This window comes from Chiloscyllium punctatum, chromosome 13, assembly GCF_047496795.1.
Source record: "Chiloscyllium punctatum isolate Juve2018m chromosome 13, sChiPun1.3, whole genome shotgun sequence".
In the NCBI taxonomy this organism is placed as follows: domain Eukaryota; kingdom Metazoa; phylum Chordata; class Chondrichthyes; order Orectolobiformes; family Hemiscylliidae; genus Chiloscyllium; species Chiloscyllium punctatum.
The window spans coordinates 108694675-108721430 of NC_092751.1; the positions used below are offsets into that span (position 1 = coordinate 108694675).

The 26756-nt window shown below is 41.2% G+C and overlaps 1 protein-coding gene across 4 annotated transcripts in view; it reads left to right on the top strand.

The window, feature by feature from the left end:
- The window catches only part of ccser2a (coiled-coil serine-rich protein 2a), a 616376-nt gene that overhangs the window by 522244 nt on the left and 67376 nt on the right, over positions 1 to 26756 (top strand). For all 4 annotated transcript variants that reach the window (XM_072583583.1, XM_072583585.1, XM_072583586.1 and 1 more), the window contains one exon: positions 328 to 426. In XM_072583583.1, the coding sequence (XP_072439684.1) occupies positions 328 to 426 (99 nt within the window). The remainder of the gene's footprint in view (positions 1 to 327; positions 427 to 26756) is intronic.

The window sequence follows — 26756 nt, forward strand, 5'->3', positions numbered from 1 at the left end:
AGTTTAGGCAAGGAATATTAGGATTTAGGACCTAGATGTTTGAAACCAAAGGCAGCAATTGTTCAGTGGAAGATGGACAAGAGACCAGAGTTGGAAGAACACAGAGTTATTAGAGGGTTTGAGGCCTGGAGATCATTACTGAAATAAAGAGGCATGAGAAGTTGAACACAAGAATAAAAATATTCAAGTTGTGGTTTTCAGGGATCAATGCAAGTCAGTGGACTATGCTGAATGAAGAGAAAAGCATCCACATAAATTGAAAGTACTTCATGTGACTGCCATGATTACCTGATCATACTGACTCATTCGATCTTTTTTTGTACACAGAGCACCAGATGTAATTGCCAGAAAGGAAATTCTGAAACACAAGGACCAGCTTTTTCAAATGCTGACAAAACCACCCAAACAGTCAATAAGGAAACTTCTGTAAGTCCAGTTTCTCCAGATCTTTCAGCATTTCAACTGCTTGTGTCAGTCATATCATCTTGTTTATCATTAGTTCTCCATTTTCACGCTGTCTTGCATCTGCATGTTGGGGTTAAAGCAACTCCAGGTAAAGTTACCAACATTAAGGGGTGCTAGTACTGGCATGTGTATGAGAGAGAATGGTGAAAAAACACATATCTCCTTTTAAAAGTAATAGATTTAATGATCTATTGTTTTGCCTGGCTGCTTTGATTCATTTGACAAAAATCCACCTTTTCAGTGCAAGCCTAACTACGCCTTCCTTTCTGGACATGCCTGTCCAGTTGTTAAGAAGCTATGGCTTGAGTAGGTCACATAACAGGAAGCATTGTGTTACTAAATAAAGGCCACTATTTTACAACCAAGTTTATTGAATTATGCATTCAAAGTTGAGAGAAATATAACAGGAATTTTTAACAATTTGGGCAAATTTCTCAAACTGCCTTCATGAGAAGAAGGGTTCACTCTAATTATTGTTAAAGATCATGTTGACAAAACCCAAACCTAATATTGTCTTTCATCAGTATGTTGCTAATATAATGGAATACATTATGTGATAGTAAGTGACAATAGCAAATCCACCAAAAAAGTTTGATCTTCTAATGCAATGCAGCATCAATCATTCAGCCTAGCGGAGTTGGGGGAGGAGAGAATCTTGACTACCACACTGTCTATCTTTCTATCCGTTTTTAATATTTTGAAATTCTTTGTTTTACCTGCAAGTGCTAAAATAAATGGCTCAATATTCCCCTTACGCTTCCACCTGTGATAGTTTCCATTTTCTGAGAGCCATGCAAGTAATATTAGAACAAATGAAATATTAATAGTGTGGTATGTGGTTCTAAATGCCTGCGTTTACAGAAAAATTACATCCTGAAGTCTTTTTTAAGGTGTAATGTATGAATAGTCCATCATCGGGCTTAACATTTTATCATCCTGATGATATTTGGTGCTGTGCTTAACTGTGCTTGCAGATTTATGAAAGAGGACAGAATATGCACTCTCAATCCTAGGTATACCCAATGTCCTTTCTCACCTCCATCCTGTCACTCCTTGCTTGTACCTGGCACTATGTCCCTTCCCGCCTCTTGTCTTCACTCTCCTCCCACAGCTCTACTTGATCTGGTCTCACTGACAATATTTGCCACTTACCCATGGGGCTTGTTGCTTCTTCTGCACCTGATCAGCTTCATTCAGGTTAATGACCAGAATGAGATTGCTTAGTGCGCTGTGAGATGATACACACTAGAATCTGACCTATGACAGAATAAATTAGTTTGTGTAAAAATCCTTACAGCTAGCAGACAACAGTCTTTCATATAATGCTGCGATAGAAAGTACAATAACCAAATTTGTAGGTGACACCGAAATAGGTTGGCAAACAAGTTGCAGTGAAATAGTAAGTTTACAAATGGGTATGGATAGCTTGGGTGAATGGGCCACAATTTGGCAAATGAGGTTTAACGTGGATAAGTGTGAAGTTATCCATTTTGTTTGAAGGAGGAGAAAGACAACTTATTACCTAAATGGAGAAAAACTTCGGAGTGCTTCGTTGTAGAGGGATCTGGATATCCTCATGTATGAATAGCAGAAAATTAGTATACAGGTACAACGGATAATAAGGAAGACAAATGGAATTTGGGCATTTATTGCTAAAGGAATTGAGTATGAAAGTAGAGGAATATTGCTGCAACTGTGTAAAGCATCAATGAAACGGCACTTGGAATATTGTGTACAATTTTGGTTGCCTTATTTGAGAAGGGATGTAGTTGCATTGGAGACTGTTCAGAGGTGACTGACTTTGCTGATTCCAAAGAAGGCAGGTTTGCCTTCTGAACAGGTTGAGTAGCTTAGGCCTATATTCTCAGGACTTTAGAAGAATGTGAAGAGATCTAATTCAGGTATACAAGATGCTAAAGAGGTTTAACAGAGTTGATGTAGAGAGGATGTCTCCTTTGGGGGAATCTAGAACAGGAGATCTTAAATTTAGGATAAGGGGTCGCAAATTTAAAACAAAGATGAGGAGAAATTATTTCTCATAAAGGACTATGAATCTGTGGAATTCACTGCCCCAAGTAGTGGATGCAAGGACAAATTTAGGGAGATGGACAGATTTGTAATTAGTAACCGGTTGAAGTGTTACGGAGAGTGGGCAAGAAAGTAGAGTTGAGGCTGAGATGAGATGAGCTGAAATGTTCCCCTGGTGTTCACCTTCCACCCTACAAACCTTCGCATCAACCAAATCATCCACCGACATTTCCGCCACCTCCAAAAAGACCCCACCACCAGGGATATATTTCCCTCCCCACCCCTTTCCGCCTTCCGCAAAGACCGTTCCCTCCGTGACTACCTGGTCAGGTCCACACCCCCCTACGACCCACCCTCCCATTCTGGCACTTTCCCCTGCCACCGCAGGAACTGTAAAACCTGTGCCCACACCTCCTCCCTCACCTCTATCCAAGGCCCTAAAGGAGCCTTCCACATCCATCAAAGTTTCACCTGCACATCCACCAATATCATTTATTGTATCCGTTGCTCCCGATGTGGTCTCCTCTACATTGGGGAGACTGGGCGCCTCCTAGCAGAGCGCTTTAGGGAACATCTCCGAGACACCCGCACCAATCAACCAAACCGCCCCATGGCCCAACATTTCAACTCCCCCTCCCACTCTGCCGAGGACATGGAGGTCCTGGGCCTCCTTCACCGCCACTCCCTCACCACCCGACGCCTGGAGGAAGAACGCCTCATCTTCCGCCTCGGAACACTTCAACCCCAGGGCATCAATGTGGACTTCAACAGCTTCCTCATTTCCCCTTCCCCCACCTCATCCTAGTTTCAAACTTCCAGCTCAGTTACTGTCTCCTTGACTTGTCCTACCTGCCTATCTTCTTTTCCACCTATCCACTCCACCCTATCCTCCCTGACCTATCACCTTCATCTCCTCCCCCACTCACCCATTGTACTCTATGCTACTCTCTCCCCACCCCCACCCTCCTCTAGCTTATCTCTCCACGCTTCAGGCTCACTGCCTTTATTCCTGATGAAGGGCTTTTGCCCGAAACGTTGATTTCGCTGCTCGTTGGATGCTGCCTGAACTGCTGTGCTCTTCCAGCACCACTAATCCAGTATTTGGTTTTCAGCATCTGCAGTCATTGTTTTTACCTCAAGGGTACACAAGCCCAATCGCTCCAATCTTTCAACATAAGATAGTCCCGCCATTCCAGGAATTGACCTCGTGAAACTATGCTGCACTCCCTCAATAGCCAGAATGTCTTTCCTCAAATTTGGAGACCAGACTGCACACAGTATTCCAGGTGTGGTCTCACCAGGGCCCTGCACAGCTGCAGAAGAACCTCTTTGCTTCTATACTCAATCCCTCTTGTTATGAAGGCCAGAATGCTATTAGCCTTCTTCACTACCTGCTGTACCTGCATGCTTACCTTCATTGACCGGTGTACAAGAACACCCAGATCTCTTTGTACTACCCCTTTACCTAACTTGAGTCCATTTAGGTAGTAATCTGCCTTCCTGTTCTTGCCACCAAAGTGGATAACCATACATTTATCCACATTAAACTGCATCTGCCATGCATCTGACCACTCACCTAACCTGTCCAGGTCACCCTGTAATCTCCTAACATCCTCCTCACATTTCACCCTGCCACCCAGCTTAGTATCATCAGCAAATTTGTTAATGTTACTATTAATACCATCTTCTGTATCTTTAATATATATTGTAAAAAGTTGCGGTCCCAGTACTGATCCCTGCGGTACCCCACTGGTCACCACCGCTATTCCGAAATGGAGCTGTTTATCACTACTCTTTGTTTCCTGTCAGCCAACCAACTTTCAATCCAAGTCAGTACTTTGCCCCCAATACCATGCGCCCTAATTTTGCTCACTAACCTATGTGGGACTTTATCAAAGGCTTTCTGAAAGTCCAGGTACATTACATCCACTGGATCTCCTTTGTCCATCTTCAGAGTTACATCCTCTAAAAATTCCAGAAGATTAGTCAAGCATGATTTCCCCTTCATAAATCCATGCTGACTCTGTCCTATCCTGTTACTGCTGTCCAGATGTGTCGTAATTTCATCCTTTATAATTGACTCCAGCATCTTTCCCAACACTGAGGTCAGACTAACTGGTCTATAATTTCCTGCTTTCTCTCTCGCTCCTTTCTTAAAAAGTGGTACATCATTAGCCACCCTCCAATCCGCAGGAACTGATCCTGAATCTATCGATCTCTGGAAAATAATCACCAACGCATTTAAAGCCACCTCCTTCAGTACCCTGGGATGTAGACCATCAGGCCCCAGGGACTTATCAACCTTCAGACCTAACAGTCTCTCCAACACCAATTCCTGGCAAATATAAATTCCCTTCAGTTCAGGTCCTTCAGCCACTGTTACCTCAGGGAGATTGCTTGTGTCTTCCCCAGTGAACACAGATCTGAAGTACCCATTCAACTCTTCTGCTATTTCTTTGTTCCCCAAAATATATTCCCCTGTTTCTGTCTTCAAGGGCCCAATTTTAGTCTTAACCATTTTTTTCCCTTTCACATACCTAAAAAAGCTTTTACTATCCTCCTTTACATTTTTTGAAGAGAAAGTGAGGACTGCAGATGCTGGAGATCAGAGCTGAAAATGTGTTGCTGGAAAAGCGCAGCAGGTCAGGCAGCATCCAAGGAGCAGGAGAATCGACGTTTCAGGCATCAGCCCTTCTTCAGGAAGGGCTGAAGAAGGGCTGATGCCCGAAACATCGATTCTCCTGTTCCTTGGATGCTGCCTGACCTGCTGCGCTTTTCCAGCAACACATTTTCTGCTCCTTTATATTTTTGGCCAGTTTACCTTCGTACCTCATTTTCTCTCTGCGTATTTCCTGCTTAGTAATCCTCTATTATTTTTGTTTTTTAAAAGCTTCCCAGTCCTCCATTTTCCCACTCATCTTTGCTATGTTATACTTTCTGGAGTAATTTTCCCTTTCCCCCCCCACAGCTTTCTGTGGAGCTGTGACATCTATAACCTACAGCCATGTTGACATGTCCAGTTTAAAGTGTAGCAAATTCTTCAACCAGTACATTCCAGCTAATGCACATCGTATCAAAGTTATACTTGAGGAATTTATTTGCACCTCTAGCCTATTCATTCCTTTTTGTTGGAATGACGGGAGCACAAAACACATTTGTCTGATAAATGATTGATTCCATTAAGAATCTTCAGTTAATAAGCAGAGCTTCATTTCAAAGTCAGCTGGTAATTTCTTTTTACAGATATGATACTTTCCTGCAACATATAATTATCCTGTGAGGGCATTGTAATTGCTAACGTACCAGGAATGGTGGGGAGCACAGGGTTTAGTAAGAGAGAGGAACTGTATTAGTACAGAAATGGTGTTGGGGAAGTTGATGTCTGATAAATCCCTAGGCTCTGATAATCCACATTGCAGATGATTTAACGAATTGACCCTCAAAATAGTGGATGCATTGGTGGTCATCATCTAAGACTTTTTAGACTCTGGAACAGTTCCTACACATTGGAGGGCAGTTAATGTAAGTCAGCAAAAGTGAGGACTGCAGATGCTGGAAACCAGAGTTTAGATCAGAGTGATGCTGGAAAAGCACAGCAGGTCAGGCAGCATCCGAGGAGCAGGAAAATCAATGTTTCAGGCAGAAATGTCGATTTTCCTGCTCCTCAGATGCTGCCTGACCTGCTGTGCTTTTCCAGCACCACTCTGATCTAAACAACAGTTAATGTAACCCCACTAATTACAAAGGATGGTAGAGAGACCAATAAGTACAATTAAATGCATGGGATTCGGAATGGTGTATTGAGATAGATATAAAGTTAGTTAGCAGACAGAAACAAAGAGTAGGAATAAAGGAGTCTTTTTCTGAATGGCTGGATCAGCATTGGTACAAGGACCCTAGCAATTCACTATATATTTTAATGTTTTAGATGAGGGAAATAAATAAAATATATCAATCTGCAGATCGCACAAAGCTTCATGGCAAGTTGAGCTGTGAGGAGGATGCAGAGATACTGCATCTGGACAAGTAACACTGCAATATCATAACTTTGGTAGCAAAAATAGGAAGGCAGATTATTAGTTGGATGGCTGTAAATTGAGAGGGGGGAAAGTTCAATGAGAACTGGGTGTCCTTGTACACCAGTCACTGAAAGTTAGCGTGCAGGTGCAGCAGGCGGAAACTGTACATTGGTCTTCACAGCGAGAGGGTTCGAGTACAGGAACAAGGATGTCTTGCTGCAGCTATACAGAGCATTGGTGAGATTACACCTGGAGTATTGTGTGCAATTTTAGTTTCCTTATCTGAGGAACAACGTTCTTGTAGAGAGGGAGTACAGTGAAGATTTACCAATGTGATCCCTGGGATGGTGACGTGATGTGTGATGAGAGATTGAGTCGGTTAGGATTGCATTCACTGAAGTTTAGAAAAATGAGGGGGGATCTCATGGTAACCTATACAATCGAACAAGGGTAGACAGGATAGGTGCAGGATGTTCCCGATGGTGGAAGTGTTCAGAAGCAGGGGTCATAATTTAAGAATAAATCTTTTAGGTTGAGACAAAGAAGAACTTTTCATCCAGATAGTGGGGAGCCTGTGGAATTCACTCGCACAGAAAGTGGTTGAGGCCAAAGTATTGTGTTTCAAAGAAGGAGGTAGATAAAGTTCTTGTAGTTAAAGGGATCAAAGGAAATGAGGGGAGAATGGGATTTAGGTATTGAGCTCGATGATCAGCCATGATCACATTGCTCCTATCTTCAGTGTTTCCATGTATCCTTTAGGACTGGAACAATGTTAATTGAAGAGGACTCCATCAACTGGGGACTGTAAAAGTAGCTGCATGTAGCCACCCCAAGAATTGAGCTTTATCATAAGGCAATAGCCATTAGTGGTATTACTATGAGACTGTTAATCCAGAGACCCCAGGTAATGTTCTGGGGACCTGGGTTCAAATGCCACCATAATAGATGGTAGAATTTGAATCCAATAAAAAATGATGACCACGAAACTGTTGTTAATTGTCAGGAAAAATCCCTCAGGTTCACTAATGTCCTTCTGGGAAGGAAACTGCCATATGGTCTACATGTGACCCCAGACCCACAGCAATGTGGTTGACTCTTAACTGCCCTCTGGGCAATTAGGGATGGGCAATAAATGCTGGCCTGGACAGTGATGTCCAGCTCCTGTGAATGAATCTTAATAATTAAAACTATCAGTAAGATAACAAAAATTTGTAAACATCAATCTATTATTTTTTCATAGTTTGTTGTATACATTCTGCATTTTAACAGAAAGTATATTTAATTTAGGATCAGTTGATATGTTTCAAAATGAACTGGATCAATACCTATTGAGAGAGATGATAGAGGATTGTAGCATTTGAATTGGTAAGGCATTTCTGTAACTTAACGTATAATTTGTTTGACTGCACTTAGTGGCCAGAATTGTGCACTAACTGTATTCTAAGGACAAGAGGATATTTCAGCTAATGAAAGGTTACAGAAGAGAGTAATCAGAACATTTGAGGGGATGACATTGGGTTTGGATGAGCAATTATTTCAATAATCTGATGTTCTCACTGGAGAAATAAAGTGGAGAAATAAAGTATGATTGCTGTTGTTAGGATCGAAAGAATTTGGATAATGAAGATAAAGACAAACTGTTTCACAATGACTGAAACAATAGAACAGAGGACATGACCTGCACTTGCAGGGATGTAAATTCAAAAGTAAATGAAGTAAAATATATATATATATATATTATATTTATATATATAATATGCATTTGAGAAAAATGTTTTAGGATCCAATGAATGAGTTAATTGATACTTGACTACAGTGGCTGGATCGATTGAAGATCCCTTTGTTATCATCTTGTAGATTCTGGCAAGGATGCCAGAAATTAGGGAGTAGGTGATTCTTGCACATTAATTAAGGATAACTAGCTAAGTACTTATATTAATATGGAACAAGTAATCAGTCGTGTTGGGGTTTGTGGTGTGTGAACTACAAATGAAATTCTGACTGTAAAAGTATAAGACGAGACTCTGTCTAACCAACATTTTAACTTTTTCATCGAGCTTCATCTGCCATCTCCTCTGCCTATCTCTCAAATATATTCAAAATCTCCCGTAATCATTCAGCTTTACCACTTCCATCTGGTTTGTGTTATCTGCAAATTTGGTCATTGTTCTTGTCATTTAGAGCTCCAAAGAATCCATTCAGGTGCCAAGAGAAAGAAGATTCATAATGTAGATATTTGTTATCTGCATTGATAACTTTCTCTCATAATGTGACACCAGTCCCCTTTTCATCTACTCACTTTGATATTTTTCAACTGATTACAATGTTCTGTTTTATTTTTCAATACCAGATTCCAGATGAGTTAAAATGCCACATTGAAATACAGATGCACCTAGCTACTACCTTACTCCTACTAAACATTTGTCATCCTCTGATAAGTGCTGTAAATTAGATTAGTAAACTCTTCCCTTTCATCAACACATCATGATGATAATTCATGACGTCATTTCTATGCAGATGCTTCATAATCTTGTCTTTAATAAGGGTATCCATACCATTGTCCATAAGGTAAACTCATTGGTCTATGATTTCCCCCAAGACTATGGAATGGATTTCCATGTTAACTCCTTGGAGAGTTAAAAGAAAAATGCTGATATCAGGAAAAGCAATGGAGATTTCATTCCAAACTCTCTCAAACATTTGACCAAACTTCAAGAGATGACCTTTTGTATCTAATCGCAACCGTAATGCTTGTAGTCACCTTTTACCCAAACCATTAATATGCTGCAGTGGACTCATTCTGGAACTGGATAACTGCTCTCATTTAGAACACTGAGATCAATTTTGTTTCCTGTATTTTCAAAAAGGTATGAATATGTTGAAAAAATGTCAGCGAGGCACAACAAGGAGGGTTCCTGGATGCCAACTACCAGTTGCAAGCCCAGGCTCAAAGAATCACACTTAACTTGCTTCCAAATTTAACGTTTGGTAAAATTTTCCACCTTTCAAATTGATTGACCCCAGATTTGTGAATAGACCTCTGGTGAATGCTCCTTTTAGTAGAGCTAGATAAAGATAATGATAAGGTGATTCAATTGCTGTATAGAACAAAATGTTTCAGATATTTTAATAACACATGGAGAAGAACAACTGATCAGATAAGGGAGAGTTATTTGGTTATCCAAGTTTTAAGGAGAAACACATGAAGCTTAACTATGTCAAAATTTTACGTGTACTGAAATTACTCCTTTACAGTTGTCATTTGCCACAGTCCATGATAAGAATTGTCGGTATGTGGTTAACACTGGGTGTACCCTTCATAAGTCATGATTTGATCAATGATATGGAGTGTGGTATGCATGCTGGTGTCAGAGAGTTAAGTAGGACCTCTGTGGGATCAGCAGTAATATACATGTAGATTAGAAGTGTATTGCATTGAGTTCTACTATTTTATATTTTTCAACCCAATCCAGTAATCCAATCATTCATTTTGATTTATTTTCCCCATTTCCCAAAGCAGCTGTTCCTATGACTCCTTAATTGTCAGTTTGCTGAATTTTGAGTATTTTGGGCTGTGTGCCATGTATACAGGGATTTAATTTAGGATTGCTTATACTTAGTCAATGTTGGCCCCCTGACAGACAGAGGAGAGAGGAAGAAAAGCATCCCACTTTAAAGGACTATAAATGAACCTGCTGTATTACCCATTTGGTTGGGAGAAAGTTATTTACAGTGATGTAAAATCCAGAAGTCCACTGATTTAATTTGCATCATGTTATTTGTATTGTGCGTCACTTATTGATTGGCACAGTGCTTTTGAAAATGATTCTGAAGCCTTATTATTTCTTGTTAGCTCAGTCATTTGCTGTTTCTATCCATTTCACAACCTATTTCTTAATGGTTTTAGCTGTGCTGTATCCTTATTCTTCCTTTGCTGAGGAGTCATTTATGAGGCAGAATTTATCAACACCTGTTGGTAGTGGTTATCGCAGTTCAAGTCCAATTATGATTTTAAGCTAATTGGATTTCTGCCTGAATAAAATAAATTGCTATGGTCACCTAATTCATAGGAGGGAGAAAAAAAAACAAAGACGTGGATTCTTGCCCATTCCAGTCCAACTTATCAAACATAGAATGGATAATAAAAAGGCATTTTGAACATTTGCCTGAAATATCTATCTTGGTTAGAGATTGCAAAGATTATTACCTCCATTATTCAGCTGATAAAGAGAGATGGTCTGTAATTATTCCTTACATTTTACCAATGCAAGTAGTTTATAAGATCTCGAATGTTAAAGTAACATTAGAGAAGGAGAGAGTGATTGATTGGTGAACATGTAAATTAGGATCAGAATTAGGCCAATCAGTCCTACAACCTCTTTCACCATCCAAGAAAATGACATCTGGCCTGTTTTGGCTTGGGAGTTCCACATTCCTATCTACCCCAATTATTTTTTGATTTCTTGCCTACCAAGACTCCATCTACCTCCATCTTAAACATATTCAGTGACTCCATCTCCACCACACCTGAGTCATGCAATCCTCTGAGGAGAAATGTCCTCCCATTTCACTCCTAAAACTGATTCTTCCCAATGTTCTTCTTTCAACTGTGAAGTCTTTCTACATAGAGTGCCACAAGGACCGGTGTTGGGCCCTCTACTTTTTGTCATTTACATAAATAATTTGGATGCGAGCATAAAAGGTACAGTTACTAAATTTGCAGATGACACCAAAATTGGAGGTGTAGTGGACAGCGAAGAGGGTTACCTCAGATTACTACAGGATCTGGACCAGATGGGCCAATGGGCTGAGAAGTGGCAGATGGAGTTTAATTCAGATAAATGTGAGGTGCTGCATTTTGGGAAAGCAAATCTTAGCAGGACTTCTACACTTAATGGTAAGGTCCTAGGGAGTGTTGCTGAGCAAAGAGACCTTGGAGTGCAGGTTTATAGCTCCCTGAATGTGGAGTCGCAGGTAGATAGGATAGTGAAGAAGGCGTTTGGTATGCTTTCCTTTATTGGTCAGAGTATTGAGTACAGGAGTTGGGAGGTCATGTTGTGGCTGTACAGGACATTGGTTAGGCCACTGTTGGAATATTGCGTGCAATTCTGGTCTCCTTCTTATCGGAAAGATGTTGTGAAACTTGAAAGCGTTCAGAACAGATTTACAAGGATGTTGCCAGGGAGAGGCTGAACAGGCTGGGACTGTTTTCTCTGAAGCGTCGGAGGCTGAGGGGTTACCTTATAAGGTTTACAAAATTATGAGGAGCATGGATAGGATAAATAGACAAAGTCTTTTCCCTGGGGCGGGGAGTCCAGAACTAGAAGGCATAGGTTTAGGGTGAGAGGGGAAACATATAAAAGAGACCTAAGGGGCAACCTTTTCACGCAGAGGGTGGTACGTGTATGGAATGAGCTGCCAGAGGAAGTGGTGGAGGCTGGTACAATTACAACGTTTTAGAGACATTTGACTGGGTATATGAATAGGAAGGGTTTAGAGGGATACGGGCCAGGTGCTGGCTGGTGGGACTAGATTGGGTTGGGATATCTGCTCGGCATGGACGGGTTGGACCGGAGGGTCTGTTTCCATGTTGGACATCTCTATGACTCTATCTATGACTATGAATACTCACAGCTTAGAATTTCACATCTAGTTAACAAACTGCAGATTTGCAACCAGACACCCCTGATCAAGAACAGAAACATAAATAACTGGAGAAATTCAACAGGTCTCTCAGTATCTGTGATGTGAAAGCAAAGTCAATGTTTCGGGTCCAGTGACCCTTCTTTAGAACTCCTGGTCTAGAGGAAGAGCAAACTAATCCTTTCTACTGAGGTAAATGTGCTTTCCCTCAATAATTCTGTACTCCCTTTTTAGGAGAGAAATTATATTCTTCTTCCCCAGTGAGGTCTCCTCTGTAGAGCCCAAAATTCCTTAATCTCTGCATTTCCGAAATTAATATCAATCCTTGATTATCCTGAACCATGAACAAGCAAAGGCACTCTGGGTTTGCACTATGCGTTGTAAACTATCAGAGTTATGACCAAGCTTCCATTATCACCCCAGGAGTTCCCTATTGTCTGCTAAACACTGAATTAAGTCACTGGTCTAGAAAGTCTGTTTAATGAGTATTTAAAAAAAAACTCTCCAGCACAATAGCCTTGCCTTTATGCTCAATAAATAAATTTAATAAAAGATAGCTTTCTTTAAAGCCTTTGTAATCACCTGCTGTACCCACTGATATCCTGTGACTCTGGCACGAGAACCGCTAGATTACTCTGCACCTCAGAACTCTGCAGTCATTCTCCATTTAAACAATATTCTACTTTTTTAATTCTTCCACCAAAGTGATTAATAATGCTAAATTATCGGAATTTACTACTGAAATGAATACCTAATGATGTGTTGAATTGTGCCAAAATTCATGGTCTGAAAGATCTGGATAATGAAGCACTGATTTGGATTATTTTCAGAGTATGCATGTGCCAGTCTTTGTGAACTAAATATTACTTAAAATGTTTGAATATTTAACAAAAACTTGTTTAACATATTGCCTTTGAGCAGAGTGAAACAAGGTACTTCATGGGAACGTTATCAAGTGTAGTTCAACACCAAGTAATATCAGAACGTATTAAGACAGATGACCAAAATTTTAGTTGGAGGTTAAGCAAAGAATAAGGAGATTCTTGGAGGGGAGATAGAGAGAGGAGAGGTTTAGGAGTAATTTCCAGAACATAGTGAATGGATTGAAAGCATGACCATGGTAAAGCAGTTGAAATTGCTAATACTTGATAGAGCAAAAGAGTTGTTTCTCAGTAAAAGTGCTTCTCTGCTTTATTTCTGTTGCTTTATCTTTTGAATCATGTAATTTCCTTTGTTACACATCCCAAGAAATTAGGTTGGATTTTTGGAGGAATGGCAATCCTATGCAGATTGCAACTCTGACCCTTTTTCACAAAGAAGGGAGCCTGGATTTCTGAGAGAAGATTCTGATCAGAGCTCCTTCCAAAATGCAGAGCCTACAGCATTCACTGTTATTCCAAACTCTTTATTTCTTTATTTTTCTAAGTTGTTGCTATGCTTTTGTACTTTTGAATTTCTGTAATGCTGGACTTTTTATTTCTTTCCTTTTTTTCTAAGTTATTTTTCCTCAGACTGTGCTCAAGAATTTGTACCCAGGTACCCATGTACCTGCAATGGCTCCATAAGTGGCGACTTGTAAACTTTTCATTGTGCTCATGTGAATACATTTGACAGTAAAGCAAATTCAAATTCAAAATTCTTTGGTGTGGAACTGCAAGAGTCATAGAGATGTCCAACTTGGAAACAGACCCTTCGGTCCAACTTATCCATGCCGACTAGACATCCCAACCCAATCTAGTCCCACCTGCCAGCACTTGGCCCATATCCCTCCAAACCCTTCCTATTCATATACCCATCCAAATGCCCCTTAAATGTTGCAATTGTACCAGCCTCCACCACTTCTTCTGGCAGCTCATTCCATACATGTACCACCCTCTGCATGAAAATGTTGCCCCTTAGGTCTCTTTTATATCTTTCCCCTCACACCCTAAACCTATGCCGGAAGCAAACCATGCCCCCTTTACAAACCGTCATGGTTTCTCTCCATGAGCAGTAGCGAGTTATCTCACACAATGCTCATCTTGCAACATGCCCCTAGGGGGTCACACTTGGGCTGCCTTGTCTCCACTGACAGTGGAAGCTGGGTTTTCCAGCCCAGCTGTGCACCAGGTCAAATACTGCCAGCCCTTCACATAGGATTAATGGGAATGAGAAAAAACAGCTTTTGAGGTAGCATTGGCAAGACACCAATATAAGTAGAATAAGAGAGAGTGATTGACAAGTGGTATTATTGCTAAACTATTAATCCAGAGACCCAGGCAACGTTCCAGGACATTGGTTTGAATCCTGCACTGGCAGTTGCTAGAGTTTGAATTCAATGAAATAACACTTTTACCATTGTTCAATGTGACCACCTGTTGATTGTTGGAAATGTCCTTTAGCGAAGGAAACTGGCGTCTTTACCTGGTCTGGTCTACGTGTGACTCCAAACCCACAGCAATCTAGTTAACTCTCAACTGCCCTCTGGTAAATTAGAGATGGACAATAAATACTGGCCCAGCTGGTGACACCCACATCACCTATAAATTAATAAATCAAATTAAAACTTTGTAAATATACAGGCACAGTAGTGAAACTACAGAGAGTCCCCATCGTTGGTGCTACGTATTTTCCCCTAAGACCCATTGCAGCATAACATCTTGTCATTGTTGAATGTGGGAGCATCACATGTTGTAAAGCTCTCAAACAATTCTTAATTTTTTATTAAACAGCATGAAAAGTGCACAAGGAACAAACAAATGCTGCATTTATTTATGGGTACATGTTTGTATTTTGAGCAACAACAAATTTACAATCAATCAGTGCTGACTTCACCCAATTCACATTGTTTGAAATGAGTGTCAGTTAAGTGCTTCTTGTTCGAGACACTACACTGCTGTTTCATGGTGAAAGTCTGGTTCCTCCTGCTCAATGTTCCTGTCTTCCTGCTCTGAAGGCTGTTACCCATTTTTGAACTCCTCAGCATGCATTTATTGCCTATCCCTAGTTGCCCTTGAAATGGTGGGGGTGATCTGACATCTTGAACCACTGCAGTCCACGTGCTGTATGTTGACCCATAATGCCAATGGAGAGAATTCCAGTGTTTTGACCCAACTGCCCCTACTTGTGGTTCAGCAGAACAGGCCTTTCTGATGTAGGGTCACTGGACTTGAAACATTAACTCTGTTTTTCCCTCTACTGTTGCTGTCAGATCCGCTCAGTTTCTCAAGTATTTTTTTCTCAGCAGTATTGTATGTTCTGATTGAGGCAGCAATACAGTAAGAGAAAAGTCAAGGCTTGGTAGAGCATCCAAAATGAATGAGCGCGAAGAGCTCTCAGGTGGACCCTGTTCTGATGCATGAGCTGGTGCCTGTCCCTGTACAGAAAGCAGCCTGCAGCAGCTTTGCAGCTGTAAGGTGTCAGGAAGCTCAATGTGTAGTCTGAAAGTGGTGAACTGTATCCTGTGTGAGTTGGAGGTGTGCCATGATAATGTGGTGAGGCTGGTGCTTGTCTGATGCCAACCTCCATGGACAGGGGGTGGGGCAGGTGGTTGCTGCTCACGGAGCATACCCTGAGATATTGGGAATGGCTGGCCAAGCTGAATGCTGAAGAATGTACTCATGAGCTATAGCCATCAGGTACCCCCTCAGATCCTTTTATGTCAGGGATTGTCACCACCTAGTTTCACTCCACTGCCTGTAAAAAATAGCAAATGCATTTGGGTGAGGTGGGATTATGTAATAATGAGATACTAATGAATGTATATAGTCTCTTACTGATGACTCACAAGATTCTCATCTACAGAAACAGAAATTGCTGGGAAAACACAGCAGGTCTGGCAGCATCTGTGGAAAGAAAGGAGAATTAATGTTTTGAGTTCAGTGATCTTTCTTCAGAACTGATTTAGATTCTTATCTAAACTGTTTAAGCCTTGGCTGGAGAGTCTTACTTATTTTTCTCAACTGACTCACCATTGTCCACGTTGTTTGGAAGCTGATAAATTCAGCAACACCAGTAGAACATCACTTTCTGCCTGTGATCTCTTCCAAAATCAGACAGACTGTCAGGATGAAAGTGGAGATGAGGATAAAGCTGTGGAGTTTTTTGCCCATTTTCTGGTGCACAGAATTTTGATTGAAAGGTGCCTTATTTGCATGCAAGTGTGGGCAGGTACCTAGCAGATGTTCAGAGGAATCTAAAAAGCATGGTTTTATGTTTTTTAAAGAAGTAAACTTGAATTATTGATTAGAACTTTGCTATTGCTGAGCTTGTGAAGTTTGATAATGTGGAAAGTATCGTACTAATGATATTGCTGTCTGTGATTATGCACATGACATTGCCTTCTCAACAGAAATTAGATGGTTTGTTTTATTTTGTGCAATAGCTTGCTTTAATAGGTTTTGGTAGCACAAAGTACAAGTCAAAGTTGAATCTAATATGTTCTGTCATTTTCTTCAGTGTTTGGAACCATTGTAGAATCATGTCCAGGTTTGATGATTCATGGAGAAAGTTCAACCACAGTGCAGTTCAATACAGGAATGCTCAGTGGGCAAGGGCAATAGAACATACCTGTTCTCCAAACGGCATAGCTGAAATGTCTGCTGCATTTTCATTACCCCTGTGAATCTATTGAGTGTTAGAATAAAATTTGTGAAATAGGATAGTTAAATATGTGAAATGTACCATGTTGCGGAGGAATGTTAAAGGACGCATTTGATAGAGCACTGCACTATCAAAAGCTTGCACATCTGTGCCCTTTGACAATATGGAGAACAGTTTGGGCTAAAGCCAATTACAAACGCCTTTCTGGAGAAAATCCAATGTCATTGTGTGGGAATATATTTGTTACTTTGTCTACCTTAACACAAATAGGTAAAAAGATTGATATTGGAAGGATTTCACATCGCTGGCCAATATGTCAAGGACAGTTAGAGATAGACGACAAATGCTGGTCTTGTCAGCAGCACTCGCTTGACAGAAACGGTTGTGAAGTAGGAGTGGAATGAAGTGAGTAGCAAAGTGCCTTTCAGACACACCGCCCTTTCGCTTTGGGAATTAAAGTAAAACAAATTGATAATGCTACATTTTTTCTTTTACCTTGTAATGGCTGAACCATCTAGTGCAGTAGTACTGTCCCATCCTGCATGAACAATTTTTCTCTAGCTAACTACATTGGTTAATAGTCCATCAAGATCTCAAGTTTCACATTTTCATGCCTATTTTCACATCCATCCATGACTTTGCACCTCCCTGTCTCTTTAATTTCCTTAAGCCCTACAGCCCTTTGAAATCTCTCTGCTCTTCTAATTCCAACCTGCTGTGCATGCACAGTTATAACCGTCCCACCAGTGGTGACTGTACCCTCAGGTGCTGAAGCACTGAACTCTAGAGTTCCCTTTCTGGACACCTCCACCTTTCACCCCTTCTGCTGTAAGATACATACAGCTTGAAATGAACTCTTTGACCAAGCTGACCATCTTAATATCTCGGAGATAGTCAGAACTGTAGCTGAGGACAGTCAGAGTGGAGCTGGAAAAAGCACAGCAGGTTAAGCAGCATCAGAGGAGAAGGGGAGTCTCCCCTTCTTGTCTCGTCCTAATATTTCTCCAAGTGGCATGCTCCTACATTTGACATGGTAACATTCCTATGAAACATTAGGGGGTGTTTTACTAAATTAGATATGCAAGTAAATTTACATTTTGGTTTCATAAAGATCCTGGATTCCTTCTGAGTTGAGATATTCCTGAGTGAAAATATCTGTCTTTGTTGATGAAATGCATTGGAAGGAGAGTCTTGGGGCAAGGCACCAATGTGGTTCTTGCACATCTTCCTTACAGACACAGAAGTCACATGACACCATTTCTGAATTTGTCCATTCCAGTCCAAAACCTTCACATCATGTTTACAGACTAGCATTGGGAAAGATTTGGGAACATTTTGCATCACTGTGCTGGAATCAGGAAGTGGATATTAACATGCTGATCTGTTCCTGCTGTCACCTCTTACACATATGGAAGTTAATCTAATTTATTGCCTGGTCACCAAGTGAAGTCTGATGGCTAAGAGCCAAGATATTGAAAGTCTCTGACAGCCATTGGTCTTCTGGGCAAACAATCAAAGACTGAAAAATTACACTGTAGAGAGAACAGAGCCTTTATTTATAATGTTTCAGCATGAATGTTGTTTAACAAATTGGGCAGAGACTGTTTTCACAGCCCAGCCCTGGCGAAGTGATGGAGGTGGTAAATTAGCTCCTGTGGACATTGCTGTTTACGTTGCATTATTAGTGTCCAGCTTCCTTTTGTGAATTTTGTTTGTTTCCATTTCTATGTAATGCCGATAAATATTTTAGCTGCTTTAACTGATAATATCTCTGTTTTTGCTTTATTTTTCACCAGTGCCAAAAAAATGCTATTGTAGCACAGATGTAATAAATCGGGTAAATGGATTACTGCAGCTGGGTAATTGTTAGTCCTCAGACCACAGGGGACAGCATCGATTAGTTACAGAGCTTATGAAAGTTGTAGTGAATCTTTTGAGGGAGAAAATGATTCTATAACTTGGAACTATAACATGGAGCTTCTTCCTGAGAATACTCCATCGTTAACAAGCTGCTGCATTACCTGCCCCTCAAGAAAGGCTGTGATATTAGTTTTTCCAATAGCAGCAAGTCAAAAGCTTTCTTTTAAATTCCTATCACTTTTTAAAATTAAGACTTGCAGCTTTCAAAATTATTGTTCTAAATATACAATTAGCCATGAGCCTAGATGGTCACAGTCTAGAAATATTTTTAAAAAGGACACCAGTGTTGTATTTTTGATTAATCATGAGGAAGATCTTGCTACAATAATTTTCTATCCTACTTCCCCACCCTCTTACTCCAAATTTGCCAGAGGCACTGGACTGGCTGCCTGTCGGTATTGTGTTCTGAGGGTGGAGATGATCCTGTGAAGCTGGGCATAAGTTGCTATATTTCTGGTGTGAACTTTGCTTACTATGGTCAGACTGTCTAACCAAATTCAGCACGTCGCAGTGAACCTCATCCTGTCAACACATTTACAATAGGGACAATGCAGGCTGTATTCTCCCTCATTGAAATCCTGAAGAAGGTATTGACTCCAATTGCATCGCCCATACTGTAGGATAAAAATTTGAAAATGAATATATGAGAAGATGTTTTGAATGAATTGCTATGACCTGGAATAAACTGCTTAAAAAAGGTAAAGCAGATACTACCAAAACATTTGCATTTGTTTTATTATTCAGGAATATGGGCTTTGGTGTTTGAGCCAGAATTTATTGCCAATCCCTTGTTGCCTAGAAACATCAAAAATGAGAGTGGGCCCTTTGAACGTTCTCTGCCATTCAATACAATCATAGCTGATCATCCAATTCCATACCCGGACCCTGCTTTCTCCCTATCCCTATAGCTTTAAGGACAATATCAAACTCTTTTTGAAAGTAGCCAATGTTTTGGCCTCAACCACTTTTTGAGGTAGAGAATTCCAAAGGCTCGTCACTCTCTGGATGAAGATATTTCTCTTTCACTTCAGTCCTAATTGGCCTGCCACATACCCTTAGAGTCTGACCCCAGGTTCTGGACTTCCCAGCACCATTCGGTGTTTTCCCGTCCGGCCCTGTTAGAAGTTTATACGTTTCTATGGGAATCCCCATCCCCCTCATTCTTTTACACTCCAGTGAATAAACCCCTAACTGATTCAATCATCTTCATACATCAGTCTTAACGTCACAAGAATCGGGCTGGTAAACCTTTACACTTCCTCCGTCGCCATGACATCCTCCATCAGATAAGGAGACCAAAACTGCACACAATACTCCAGGTGTGGTCTCATCAAGGCCCTTGCTCCTGAACTTGAACCCTCTCACTATGAAGGACAACATACACATTCACCACTTGCTGCACCTATACGTTTACTTTCAGTGACTGGTGTACGAAGGCACCTCCCCCTTTCCCAATATATCGCCATTCAGATAATAATCAGTCTTCCTGATTTTGCAGCCAAAATGGATAACCTCACATTTATCCACATTAAATGTTATTTGCCCATGAGAAGATGGGGCCCTTGTCCGAGATGACAATGGCCATAGGTTATCAATATTGTCCAGGTCTTGCTGTAATTGGACATCAGCTGCTTCAGTATCTGAGGACTGACAAATGGTGCTCAATAGAGTACAGTCATCAGTGAACAGCTCCATAGATTCGTAGTCATAGAATCATTGAGGCCTATAGCGTAAAGAAAAAGGCCATTTAGTCCATTGACTCTGGGCTGGTCAAAAATAACCACCTGACTTTTCTAATCCTAATTTCCATAGCCTTGCATGCCATGGCATCCTACATGTACACCTTAATAGTTCTGTAATGTTATGGGGATTTCCACCACTACCACCTCACTGGCAGTGAGTTCCAGGTTCCTCATAAGTTGCTAAAATAAATACTCAGTATCCACAAATTCCATTATAGAATTGAGTTACCTCAAACCACCTCAGTCCTGTGGGATTATCGACACTGGGATATTTCAGGGCATTTGATCAAACATGGGCTAGGAATCCTCCTGTGATCTCCCTCAGCATGGCTGCCTGATGTATTCATTCTTGTATAGTGAGACCAGAACAACCCAATGTCCCAATAGATCAATCAACAAAGGCCCAGGGTCACCTTCATGACTTATGAAATTCTAACAAATGTGAGCTCTTGGCTCGAATTTTCACAGTCCCTGAATGACATGAGCACTGGTGAGATTGACAGTGAGGAGCCTCTCAACATCCCAACCAAATCCTTTTCATAGAGAGATGAGATTCTTGTTTGTGAGTGGTGAGAAGTTTACTCGCATGTATTAACATCCTCACTGTAACATCATTTTGCCTTACTGATATGCCATTTTTTGTTTACCGCACCCACAAGATAAAAACCAGATGGCAACAATTCCTGAATGTGAAAGTCTGAATAGGCACCTGGTGACTATAGTTCACCGCTCACCCCTCCTGACCTCCATCAGTCACCAACCTCTTGAGGCATGCTCCATGGGCAGTGACTACAAGCATGTCTTATCCAGCAGGATCCCCAGATCCTTGTTGGCAAAGCAAGGTACAAATTGCCCTCTGTCCAAATCAAACAGATTATGCAGGGTGGCTGTAGGCTGCTGACACTTGGCCAGGTTCATGGCTGAACATTGAAACTGGTGCCAACACCAGGAATCCTGGGAGGTCTCAGCAGTGGCCAGTATGTCTGCCTGCATTGCGTGGGAGGATAGGTTGAGTTGGACACAACTTGAATACTATTTGGAGGAAGCACTGAGGGTTTTAGGCTGCAGAATTTACTCAGTGTGGGGACGACAGTGGATCAGCAACACCACTCCTGACCAAGTTGGTCAAGCCTGAAAGACTGGAAATCCTGCCTGGCTCTCAGGATCTCAAGGGGAAAACATACCTCACCTCATTCTCACCCATCTCCCTCCTGCAGATACATCTGTCCGTGACAGTATCGGTAAGAGTGACCAGCACTCAGTCCTGTGGAGACAAAATTCCACTATCACATTGAAAGTACCCTCCATTGTGTTGTGTGGCATTATCATTGTGTTAAATGGGACAGATTTCATACAGATCAAGCAACTTGACTCCACAACCTGCAACCTTGTGGCCCAGCATATCCCGCACTCAACCATTACCATCAAACCAGGGGACCAACCCTAGTTCAGTGGAGAGTGCAGGAGCAGCACTAGGTATACCTGAAACTGAGCTGTCAACCTGGTGACTTTGATTGCAGAGCTGCTTACGTGCCAAATAGCACAAGCAGCAAATGATAGAGCTAAATGATCCCACAACCAATGGATCAGCTCAAAACCCTGCAGTTGTGCCACATTCAGTTGTGAAAGGTGTAGACAATTCAACAACGTACTGAAGGAGGAGGCTCCTCAATGGTCTTTTTCCACAAAAATGAGACACTCTGTGCAAAAGATGCACTGAGGCATTTGCACTATGCTGAGTACATAACCCTCTCAGCATCCTCGGGAGGTACCCAGCATCTCTGATGTCAATATGCAGCCCATTAATTCACTCCATGGAGAAATGGCTAATGGTACTAGCAGCTCCAAAGGTAATGGGCCTGACAACATTCCAGCAATCATGCTGAAGACTTACTGCATTCCTAGCCAAGCTGTTTCAGTGTAGTAACAATGCTGGCATCTACCCAACAATGAGTAAAATTGTCCTGGTATGCCCTCTATACCAAAAACAGGACCAATCTAACTTGGCTAATAACCACCAACCTGTCTACTGTCAATCATCAGTAAAGTGATGGAAGAGGTCAGCAACAAGGCAATCAAACAGTATCCAAGTCGATGTTGAGGAGTCCTTCTGTAGGTCCCCTGCAACCGTATGGCACTGTGCTGTCACCAGCATTCCCTCTAATTTTCTCTCCTACTGGCTATGCCTGCAAGGTAGTGCGAGGCAGTGATTTCTGCAGCCAGAGACAATGCTGTTGCTGATTACCATGTGTGGAACATCAGAGTAGCGGAGTATTTTAGAGGGAACATGGGCTGCCACTTCTGCTGAGTCTGTACTGTCCCGTCTGTGGGCTGGAGACGGTGATGTCTGGGTCATAGTGTGTCAGGTGTGATACCATGAGTATGACTATGTCAGGCTGTTGGCCGACTAGCCTGTGAGACAGCTCTTGCAAAGTTGGCACTGCCCCCCCGGGTTGTCAGGCCTATTTTTTGTTGTTATCTTTTCTGGTACTTAGATTGATGCCAGGTGGCTCATCTGGTTCCATTACTTTCTTTTTGAGATAATTAGCAGTTTGATTGACCATTTCAGAGGGCAGTTTAGAGCTAATGACATTGCTGTGTTTCTAGAGTCACACACAAGACCAGAGCAGGTCAGGACAGCAGATTTCCTTCCCTAGAGGACATTACTGAACCAGGTGGGTTTGTATGACCATGATTTATTGGTAATTATCAGATTATTAATTCCAGGTTTGTTTTTGAATCTCAAGCTTCCCCATCTGCAGTGATGGGATTTAAATGCAGGTCCCCAGCTCTGGATTACGAGTTCAACAATAATACCATTTGCCCTTCTCCCTCCCCTGTTTCTTGACTGCAAAATATTTAGGAATAATTATAATAATGAGCTTTATATTCAGACCTATATAGTGCACCTTCTCTGCTCATGACATATCTTACACTTACATGTGCATATTAATTGTTTTTAAATTTAAAAATTAATTGTCTTGACCCTCATTGTGACACGTGGTTTCCAATTTTGTGTTCCATTATTGGTTTCCAGTATTTTTACTGGAAGTTTTGCTCTAAGTTTACAGTCAGTGATCCATGAAGTATCAGTTTGATACTTAATGCCAAGGAGTTCCTGGGAATCCCTTCGTAATCTCAGGATTTCCTGTAAGCACTTCAGTTTTTACAAGGGGTCTCCTCGGAGTGGGTCTAAATGCAAGTCTGCCTCCCACATAGATTCTGAAAAGTTCTAGTCTCTGAGCTTTTATTGTCTGCCACTGCTCATTTATCCAGGAATACTGCTAATTAGTGGCTTCTTATCCAGCATGAGATTTCCATCATGTACTGTATATGAAGTTTTATAAATTAAAAATAACAGTTCCCAGTCTGTAGAAAGATCCATCCTATTCAGTGATTGTAAAGCCTTTTTGTTCATTCCACCACCATCATAATTTTTATCCTCAGCCCATTCATTCAACCAATTCACTTCGATTCCTCGAAGCGATGATAAATGGCCTGTCTTAGCTGTGGCTGTAAATTGCATCAGTTGTGAATTACAGAGCCAGTGCAACATGACTTTATATATATTTTTAAAGTGTCTCTCTGCAAGATATTGAAATGCAGCATGTGCTGTTAGGAATTGAACAGTAAACAGAAGTTTTATTTCTGTAAAACAACTTCTTGATGATTTGAGTACTTAAGTTTGCTTTTGTAGTCAGTGAACATAAGCTGTAAAACCCCAAAGAAGTTGTACCCAAAAACTACAAAAACAGTGCATATATGTACCACTTTAAACATCCCAAAGGCACTTATGAGAAGTGTTCTCAAAGAAACCTTGAAACTGAAATGTGTATGTGGAGAGATTCAGACAGATGAACAATTGTTTGGCTAAAGAGAGTGCTTTTAATGTATGTCTGACAGCAGAGAGAGGTGAAGAGATTTAGGAAGAGAATTCCAGAACTTAGGGTGTAAGTAGCTGAGAGCACCATCGCAAATGGTTAAGTGGTAAACATCAGCTGGCAAGGGGCCCAGGAAAGAGGTGTTAGATGGTCAGCAGTTTAGTAGGAGTGGAGCTGTGCATTAAGTAGTGTGCTTCATGTGTCACAGTACAGAGGAGACCTGAGGAGAAGCAGTAGAAAGCAATGCAGTTTGTGCTGGAACTGAGTCGAAGTCTGAGGAAAAGCCTAGTTTGGGGAATAGGGGCAGGGGAACAATGTGTTAGGTGAACTGCAGTAGTATCCAATATGAATTCTCAGTTTTAAAATCTAGCAGCTGGTCCTACTCTCTGCATGCAACCTGACCTGTATTTATGTCTGTTGTTCAGCAGTGCATCAAATTTATCCTCGTTGTTTTCCATACCAGTTGATGGTGTGCGTGCCTCAGAGTTGTAGGTTCAAGCCCCAGCCAAGACTGGGACATAGTGCAAGTTGATACTGCAGCGCAGTACTGAGGAAATGCTATATTATTAGAGGCATTATTCAGTTCATGAGAGGTCCCCTTTGTACCAGTTCTGGTTGCCATTAAGGATGCCAAGGCATTCTCTTAAACAAAGAGTAGAGAACTCACCCATGGTACTAGCTAACAGGAAATAAAACAAAGTGCTGGAGAAACTCAGCAAGTCTAGCAGCATTGGTACAGAGGGGAAAACAAAGTTAATGTTTTGAGACCAGTATGGATCTTCCTCAGAACTCAGCATGATGCTGCCAGACCTGCTGAGTTTCTCCTGCACTTTATTTAAGTCTCCACAAATTTTGCTTTTATTGTCTTAATTATCAATAGTCCTTTGTTTCCAAAAAAGCAACATTAACATTTGCCTGTTCTGTACGATAACTTGTGAGCAAGATGTGTGCATTGTTTACCAATCGAATAGCAATCATTGCATGAGGGATTCTTTGTGTTTGAAGTCATCGATATGTTTGAGAGATGGGATGGGATTGTAGATTAATGAAAGTAATTTTTAGTTTGGAACAATCAAAAGATAATTTTTTAAAAAATTAAAAATCCTAAAAGTCAGTTTGAAGTTGTTTCAAACTTTCTAAAAAGCAGCCAGAAGTATATATTTTAAAATTAAAAATCATGTTCTAAGCAGGATTTCCCCAAAAGAAAACTTCACGGAAAGACAATGAAAAAATACATTAAGTGAAATTCAATTCCATACAAACTGCAAACCACTGCTGGCCCCTCTAATGTCTTCAGACGTGAATCATACACTAACCTCCTTCCAGATGACAGGCAGTGAGCTGCTCCTCCAGTGGCAGATGAGACTGCAACAACCTCCCAGTGGAGGCTGGAATATTTACCCCTGGTATCTCCTCTGCATGTTTTGGCCAATATTCAGACATCCTGAACCAGCCAGAAGCTCCAGGGTCAAAGAAGTGACATGGCATTGTTCTTTGATGTTAGTGAGAAGAGAATGCAGGTGCTGCATTACATCAAGGTAGCACTGTCTGTACTGATGCTCTGTAATCCTGGCAAATTAACATCTGTTAAAATGGCACACCAAGTGCTCCCAGGACCACACCCCCTTTGAGCTGTGCACTGTTGGTTAATCTATCCCCTTAGGAAGGTACCAAGATAAATATGGAACATCACCTCCGTGATAGTGGTGAGATATTGAGTAGGGAATCGCATTTCCTGTTCCAGTGCATCCCTAATGCTGCTTCAGAATCACCAAAAAATAAGAAAAGACAATTTACTTCCCCTCCCCTTGGATTGGGAAGGGGGTGTAGTCCTGGGATTAGAGGGCATAGGTTTAGGGTGAGAGGGGAAAGATATAAAAGAGACCTAAGGGGCAATGTTTTCACACAGAGGGTGGTATGGGTATGGATTGAGCTGCCAGAGGATGTGGTGGAGGCTCGTACAATTACAACATTTAAGAGGCATTTGGATGGGTATATGAATAGGAAGGGTTTGGAGGGATATGGGCGGGGTGCTGGCAGGTGGGACTAGATTGGGTTGGGATATCTGGTTGGCGTGGACGAGTTGGACCGAAGGGTCTGTTTCCATGCTGTACATCTCTATGACTCTGCACAGAGTGCCATTTTAACTTCAGTCATTGGCACACTCAAAGGCAGAGAAATTAATTATTGAAAGTTCAATTCAAGGTTGAAAATATTTTCTGTAAGCAATGAATGATTAATGCTTGGAATTCTAGGGTAGGATTTGATTTTTTTAGGGTAGATTGTGCTGGAGGGCAGTACATTAATTAGAAGGAACAAATGAGCTCCCTGTTTGACACTTACCTGTTTTTATAGAGAAGTAGAAAGAGTAACTTGACATGAATACAATTGTGGGATTCGGTGGAACACATTCAAGCTACTGAGACTGCTGTATATTGTCTAACTGTTTATTTCTGTCTCACTTGCTATTTCTTATT